The 7,975-nt window shown below is 44.3% G+C and overlaps 1 protein-coding gene across 1 annotated transcript; it reads left to right on the top strand.

Moving 5' to 3' along the window:
* The first annotated feature begins 207 nt into the window (after positions 1–207).
* METTL17 (methyltransferase like 17) lies at positions 208–6,773 on the top strand. Its single transcript, XM_069595956.1, has 14 exons — positions 208–547; positions 692–845; positions 932–1,066; positions 1,940–2,018; positions 2,273–2,354; positions 2,668–2,741; positions 3,201–3,295; positions 3,620–3,690; positions 3,883–3,990; positions 4,265–4,333; positions 5,025–5,075; positions 5,308–5,400; positions 5,626–5,810; positions 5,886–6,773. Exons 1-14 carry the CDS (start codon positions 467–469, stop codon positions 5,989–5,991), a joined length of 1,383 nt encoding a protein of 460 aa, XP_069452057.1. The 5' UTR covers positions 208–466; the 3' UTR covers positions 5,992–6,773.
* The last annotated feature ends 1,202 nt before the right edge of the window (positions 6,774–7,975 follow it).

Genomic DNA, 7,975 nt, shown 5'->3' with positions numbered 1-7,975 from the left:
ATGGGGTCGCAAAGAGTCGGACACGACTGAGCGACTATACTTTACTCCATTTCACACAGGAGGTAAAAACTCTAAGACTTCAGTGTTCTCCAGAAGGTAAAAGAAAGAACACTGGTAGTTAATACAAACACAAATCCTTCGCCGTCCTGTGACGCGTTTCTGGCGAACCCAGCATAGGGTCAGCCCATACCTACCTAACCCCGCCCCTCCGATTTCTGGAGGCGGAGACAAATCACAACGCAGGGTGGAAGTCACCTAGCTTCCGGCTAGCTACGCTGGAATTGAGGTGCACAAACGGCCTCCAAGGCGATTTACAGATCGATTGTTTATTGGCTACTAGCAAGCACTCGCTCTCCGCATTGGCTGTTACTGCCCGGCGCCAATGTTCGCGCAGGATGTTCGCTGCAGCTAGTGAGAGTGACAGACACTGCACCTAAATTTCCGGTTCCGGTTCACCGCTGGCGCCATGGCGACCGTTAGAGGGTCGCGGTATCTGCTGACAATAGGCAGATGGCGCCTCAGCTTTGGAATAGCGCCCCAGTTCCGAGTGAGTACCTATTTTCCCTGCTTTCAAAAGAAGCTTTGGACCTCAAGAACAGCTCCTCTCCGAGGAGGTGCGCTTTCGGCAGCTCCTCCTTTAGCCTCCCGCAGCCATCCTCTGTGCCCCCTATTAGCTTTCCTTTTTCTGCAGGCGCTTGCTGCCCTCGTGCCCGGCGTATCCCACGTGGATAACAAGTCCGATTTCCTGGGGAAGAGGCCCCATCGCCGGCACCCTGGCATCCTGCAGCTGTCATGCGTGCGGCTGCCGCAAGGATTGGCTGAAGCCGCGCAGTTACTGCTGCTAGGTGAGTAAAGATGGGAAATGGAAGCTCAAGAAGCGAAGATTGGACCCTGCGTACAAGTGATTCCTCTTTGCATCTTTGGTCCATAGAGAGCTCGATGCCCAATGTGGAGAAACAGGTGCAAGCCCTAACCAATTATCTCTGGAGCCGGCATTTACCTGTAGAGCCAGAGGAGCTACAAAGACGGGCTGTTCTTCTTGAGAAAAAAATCCTGGAAAACGCAGGTAGGTCTTTTCAAAAATAAAGAGTAAGCCAAATAGAAAGAGCAGAGGGAAATGAAGAGCTAGTAATAATTCTGCAGCCTCTTAAATAGATACTGCGATTTCTTATTTGACTTTCTAATCAGAGTAGTTATTCATAATGTTGCCTTTCTAAAAGAAGAAAAGTAATTTCAGAGATTGCCTATTAAATTCAGGGCTTTAGTAAAGATCAATGAGTGCTTCAGTCTACTGTAGAAATTTAGATATTTGTTTTATTTGCCCAAGTCCACTGGATTAAGACCGTCTTAAGTTTTTGTTCAGATAAAATAAAGTCCCTCTCCAGTACTACAGGGAAAGGAAAATTAGTTTGTCAAGTTGTTTTCATGATTGTGAGTTCCTTCCTATTAAGAGGCCTGCCTTTTGTTCATTTTGTATTCCCTGACTTCTTGTAGTACCTGGTTTGTAGTAGGCACTCCGTAGGTAAAATAGTACTGAAGTGAACACAATTGTAAGACAAGTTTTTCAAGCCCCTTTCCTTCCTATAGGAACTTTGGAGACATCACATTATTAAATTGGGGGGAAGTGAAGAAATCTACAAAGTACTGTCTTTATCGTATCCTTTAACTTTTTATTACACTTGCTTTTGATACAGAACAAAACCTGTGAGATAGAGTTGGTTGAGTTGAATGAATTGCTGTTAGAGGCAATATATTATCTGATATACTATGGTGGTGGTGGTCATTATTATTCTTACCTGAAACTCTCCTCTAGTTTGGCTTCTCTCTTAAGCATTTTCCATGTGGGAATTGGTAGGGAATGGCAGGCAGTAAATTCAGATATTGTATCTGAGCCCTGTTCTTCCTAGGTCCTTACTTGCAGTGCTTGTTCTTACCCCAGACTCATGTCAGACAGAGAAACATCATGAAGAAGTCCTGCGTGCCTTGCGCAGAACTACCTATCATTGGCAAGAATTGAGGTAAGGGAGACTAGAAGGGCTGCAGAAGAAGGAAAAGTTTGGCTTTTGAGAAGGAGAGTTGGGGAAATACAATTACACCATTTAGTGTGTGAAAAGGCAATCTGGTTTATAAGCCTCCCTAAGACTTGTCTGTGTTGATCAGTGAAAGGGTTGAGCTGGAAGAGCCCTTTGCAAAGATTTCATTTCCTAAAAGTCTGGAGGGTAGCTGCAGGATAGAGATTAATTCCCAGTGGTATGTCTGATTTTTCTGGCAGCTACAATGAGGGACTGAGCCTGGTGTATATGGCAGCAAGACTGGATGGTGGCTTTGCAGCAGTTTCCAGAGCTTTCCATGAGGTGAAATTCCCTCAACTTCCAACCAGAAACTTTACTATCAGTTCCCTTTTTCATAAAGTAATCTGGGGCAAGATTCTTGGGACATTACATGTGCATTTTTTTCGAGAGGTTGTCTTTATCCTCTGAAAGGAATTTTTGACCCAAAAAAAGGTTTAGAATCACTGTTCTAAGAGCTTTCTATTCTATAAGGCATTTACACTGAATCTTGACATTCACGGCTCATTTCCTCTGTTGCGGTCCCCTAATTCATGTTTACCAAGACCCTAAATAAGTGTCTGTCTTCCCCACTGTGGGGTATTGAATATTTCTTCAGATCCAAGCTCGCCTTCCAGACTTCCAGCCACAAACCTTGATGGACTTTGGCTCGGGTACTGGCTCTGTCACCTGGTGAGTATCTTTCTCTGTCTCTGTCAGTTCCAACTCTAGAGAGTTAGAGCTAGCTTATGCCACGTCAATATCAAGACACTGGAGAACCAAAGGAAGAAGAGGAAAATTGGAACTGATGTGTTTCTTCCCTCAGATTAGACAAGGCATGAGAAGGTATATAAATTAGGGTCAGAACTTAAAGAAATGTCAAGTGAAAAAACCCACATTTAGAAGGATAAAAAAGGAAAGGAATTTGATCTCGGACAGGGATTTACATGTCAGCAAGATTTTTGTGTGTGTGTTCATATAGTTTTTGAGTCTTCTTAACAGTTGTAGATGAAACAAGAAAATAAGATTGCTAGTTTTTCCAACTATTTTAACATAGCGCTCTGTTTCCTCAAGGTTGGGTTAGGGACAGAGGGGTCTCTTGTAGGAATAACTTTGTCGTAAGAACTGAAGATTTATTTTTTGCCACTTTAGGGCTGCTCATAGTACTTGGGGTCAGAGCCTACGTGAGTATATGTGCGTGGACAGCTCAGCTGCCATGTTGGAATTGGCAGAAAAGCTGCTGAAAGGTGAGGACAAAATGTAAGGAAGGGCTTTTCCAAAGTTGAAGGCATTTGCAAAGCAAAGGAGTACCAGAAAGGGTCTTTTACTGGGGAGTAGAGGAGAGGCCGGAAAGTTAAAGATGGGTCTGATGCGATGACCCTGTTGAAGATGCTGGAGGCCTCTGTTGGACTATGGATGGGTAGGGTAAGAATAACAGGACAAATGACCCAATATTCCCCCTGCCCTTTTTTTCAGTTGTCTACTCTGTTGCATCTCATCCTCAGCTAGCATTTTGTCCCTTCAGTTTATACCTACAGTCATATTTGCCACATCTCTACTTTCCTCCACAGGTGGTTCAGAATCTGGGATGCCTTGTGTTCCAGGTGTCTTTTTCAGACAGTTTCTACCTGTATCACCCAAGGCAAGTGGCAGTGTTTAAAGTATGCCAAATGTGGAGTATGCAGATGGAAAACTGTGGTCCTGGCTTTACAACTTAGCATTGAATGTTAGAAAGTAAAAGAAAGCAGAAGAAATTTAGTGGGATAGACCTTTGTTGTACTCTTTAAAAGACAGAGATGTCAAGGTCGGTCGTTTTCCTCATCTTGTGCACCAGGTGCAATTCGATGTGGTGGTAGCAGCCTTTTCTCTCAGTGAACTGCCCAGTAAGGCCGACCGCACTGATGTGGTCCAAACCTTATGGCGCAAGACAGGTCGTTTTCTGGTAAGTGGAAGCCCCTTTTTCCCTTCAAGTTTTTAAGCAGCTTCATGGGTCTGTTTCATGCCTTTCCTTGTCCCCATTGGAGCTTGTCTTCGTTTTTAACCATTTTCATCCTACATAGATCCCTTTGTCCCTCTTTTCAGGTCTCCATCTGCATCATATATGTAATACCTGTTTCGTTTAGAATCCCTATTCTATTTGGGAATGCTCTTACAGAGCTACTGACATTCATGTTTTCATGTAATTCAAGGCTTCTTACTTTCCCTTTTGTAATCAGGTATTGGTAGAGAATGGAACAAAAGCTGGGCACTCCCTTCTCATGGACGCCAGGGACCTGGTCCTTAATGTAAGGTTCTTTTTCCTTCTTTCACCTTACCCTCCTTTCCCCACTTATTCTCACCAGTTCTTGGCACTCCCTTGCAAACTGAAGGGACTGGCATATAGTAATAAGGATGACTCTGGAGATAGTAAGCACATGAAGTCATGATATAGGGTAGTAGTTGGCAAACTCCAGCCTATGGATCAGATCCATACCTGTTTTTATATGAGCAGTGCTTATTTGTGCATCTATAACCATGTGTCTGTGGCTATAGGTCTGTTGCCTGTGGCTATTTTCATCATACAGATAGCAGTAGGAAACAGATTTTTGCCTAGTCTCTGGACCTTTAAAAAAAATTTTGTTTTTGCCAGCCCCTGATCCAGGGCACTTCTGAACTAAGAACCTTATCTGTTTAGGACCGTATGAACCAGTGTATAATCGCAAATTTCATTGTCTTGAAATGGGATATTTTTTTGAGCGTGAAGGTTACTGACAAGGGAGCGCACCATACTATGTGCCAAGTTTCTGCCTTTCTCTTGCTGCAAAGAGAAAGTTCTTTGTTTGGAGTATTAGAGAAACAGCCAGCTTAATTCAGAACATAGTTAATAATTACCAGAATTGAATGTTAGAGGAATCCTTAATTTATTGAGTGCAGAGATTGAGTTAGAATAGACCCCTCAGCCCAGCCTAAAATTTTTTTCATTTCCCTTGATTTCAGAGAAAAGAAAAGTCACCTTTGGACCCTCGACCTGGTTTTGTCTTTGCCCCAGTGAGTATTACTTCCGCCTTTCCCTGCAAGCAAAGATCTGAACTCAGGGCTAGCCAGGAAAAGAGGGCTAGCCACCATCCTCTACTCTTGATTCCTCAGTGATTCCCCTGGCTTGCCCTTTCATCTGCTCTGTGCTCCTTTATCCCTAGCCCTTCTTGACTCTATTAGTCGTAGTTTCTAGGTTTTATGATCTGTGGTTCTCTTGTCTTACCTCATGTCTTTGTGTTCACAGTGTCCGCATGAACTTCCATGTCCCCAGCTGACAGCCTCTAAGCCCCTGGCCTGTAGCTTTTCCCAGGCCTACCATCCCATCCCCTTCAGCTGGGTATGTACTCTGAGAATACTGTGGTAGGGAGAAAATAGCCTGGGAAAGCACAGTAAAAAAGATTCAGAGATGGGAGGATTTGGGAAATTCCAGAGAATGCTTGGAGGTTTTAGGGTCTGAATATATATGACTTATAGAATATGAGAAGAGTCACAGGAATGAGGTTTGAAGAAATTTGTTTTCCCTCATCTTTTCCCGCAAGCCATCTCTGTCTCCTTGTCTTAGAACAAGAAGCCAAAAGAAGAAAAGTTCTCCTTGGTAATCCTTGCCCGAGGATCTCCAGAGGAGGCCAATCGCTGGCCCCGAATCACTCAGCCTGTTCTTAAACGGCCACGCCACGTGCATTGCCACCTGTGCTGTCCAGATGGGCATATGCAGCACGCTGTGATCACGGCCCGCAGACATGGCAGGTGTGGAGGGTGTGACCAGAGTTAGAGGGAGGCAGCGAGAGCCTGCAGCCCACATTGACCCTCTCTTTTCTGTAGGGATTTGTATCGCTGTGCCCGGGTCAGTTCCTGGGGAGACCTTTTACCTGTGATCACACCATCAGAACTTTCTCCATCTCCTGCTCAAGATGCGCCTGAGAGTTGACAACGGATGTGGGACAAGTGTTTTCTTCTATCTTGACGGCCGAAGCTGAAGCTACCTGGTGTCCAGGATGGGAGTGCTATTACTGTTACGGCAAAAAAAAAAAAAAACTAGTTCAAATATTCTCCATTATAGTAGACCATATTCTTTGAGCTTACTCGGCCATCCTCTCGTGTCAGGAGACATTCAACTTTAAGGGATCCAATATGTTGCATTTTCTTCCTTTGTGTGCCATTTGTCAAGGACTCTGTTCCTTATCAGTTCCTGGGATACAGGAACAAGTAGAGCTGCATGCAGTTCTCAGGACTGCTGCTGCTGAGTCACTTCAGTCATGTCCAACTCTGTGTGACCCCATAGACAGCAGCCCACCAGGCTCCCCCATCCCTGGGATTCTCCAGGCAAGAACACAGGAGTGGATTGCCATTTCCTTCTCCAGTGCATGAAAGTGAAAGTGAAGCTGCTCAGTCATGTCTGACTCTTCACGACCCCGTGGACCGCAGCCTACAAGGCTACACCATCCATGGGATTTTCCAGGCAAGAGTACTGGAGTGGGGTGCCATCGCCTTCTCTGTCTCAGGACTTCTCTGTCTCAGATCATGGGAAAGAGCACCTGCTTGGATCCCCTTCAGTGACTCCCTTCAGTGACCTTGTACTTGTTAGACTATCCATTTTGTTGCAACTGGTGGAATTTCATTCTTTTTAACGGCTGAGTAATCATTTTACTGAAGATATATAAGCATGCATTTCTTATACGCATGCTAATAAAATACCCTTGCTCCACTAGAGACTTGGGTCCCCCGCATCCTTCTTTCTGTCTCCAGCTACTTCTTCAGAGCGTGGAAACCTAATGAACTCACTTTCTCACCCGGGCTTTAAAGACCTCCTTGAGAGGACACGCTGTGCCTTTGTTAGTGGTACAAGTCCTATGTATGGGCTTTATTGGTTTTCCACGTAGCCCAAGGGATATTGCCCTTTCCCTCTCTTTCTCTCTTTCTTTTCATCGACTCCAGTGCCCAGGTCCTGGTCTGTAAAAGACCGCAACAAATGGCACCTGAAACATGGACATGGTATTCACCCTTGGCAAACTGGATGGAGTGACTGGGACCTACAGAGGTCGGTAAGTGCGGAGTTATGGGACAAATGTCTGGAAAGCCCCACCATTTTTCTACTTTACTTCATCATTTAAGGTTCAAAGACTTTTGGTTTTGTGTCAGTGCATAGAGGCATGCCTTCAAACAGTGGTTGAATATAATCCCTGGTTCCCTGATGAAGGCAGTTTTGATTTAGAAATTTGGCACCGAGCCAAAGAGAATGTTGGAACAAGCCACTAAACGGGGAAAAAATATTCCAATAGATTTCTGGCCGCTATGGACTCATTAAAGCTGTGATTCTGCCATTTCAGGATAATTCTAGCCCTCCTGATATTCGACAACAGGCGGAACACTTGTTACATGAATATGAATTAGATGATGAAACTTTTCAGAAGGCCCAATTAGAACATAAAATATTGCAGAATTTTCCTACTAGCCCTGTTCTGGCGGCCCCAAGTGCTCCTCCTCTCTCAACAGGCACAAAACCGAAAGTCCCTTCAATTTAAGGACAAAATGACCAACAGTGACTTTTTTGAGGCTCTCTTTGACACTAAAGCTGATAATGTGGCTCTCTTTGACACTAAAACTGATAATGCTTTTTTGGATAATAATGATAAGCCTTTAGCACACACTCGTATTTATGAGAAAAAACTACTCATTCTCCTTCACGACAGAGGCTCTCTGTGTTGCTGACTTTGCAGTCTTGAGTCTCTGAGGCCAGTGGTTTTTCTGCTTTTCCTGTGTTAAGAAATGTTAATAATGCCCAGGGCCAAATAATACCTCAATATGAAGGCATTTTTTCTCACGTGCAACAAATGAAAAAGGCTGTAACTATGTACGGCCTTCATTAACCTTTTACTAAAGAACTTTTAAAGGCTATGGCATCTTCTATTGGA

Source organism: Ovis canadensis, chromosome 7, assembly GCF_042477335.2.
Source record: "Ovis canadensis isolate MfBH-ARS-UI-01 breed Bighorn chromosome 7, ARS-UI_OviCan_v2, whole genome shotgun sequence".
In the NCBI taxonomy this organism is placed as follows: domain Eukaryota; kingdom Metazoa; phylum Chordata; class Mammalia; order Artiodactyla; family Bovidae; genus Ovis; species Ovis canadensis.
Note: the sequence above shows the minus strand (reverse complement) of the source record. Positions and strands in the feature narration are given on the sequence as shown.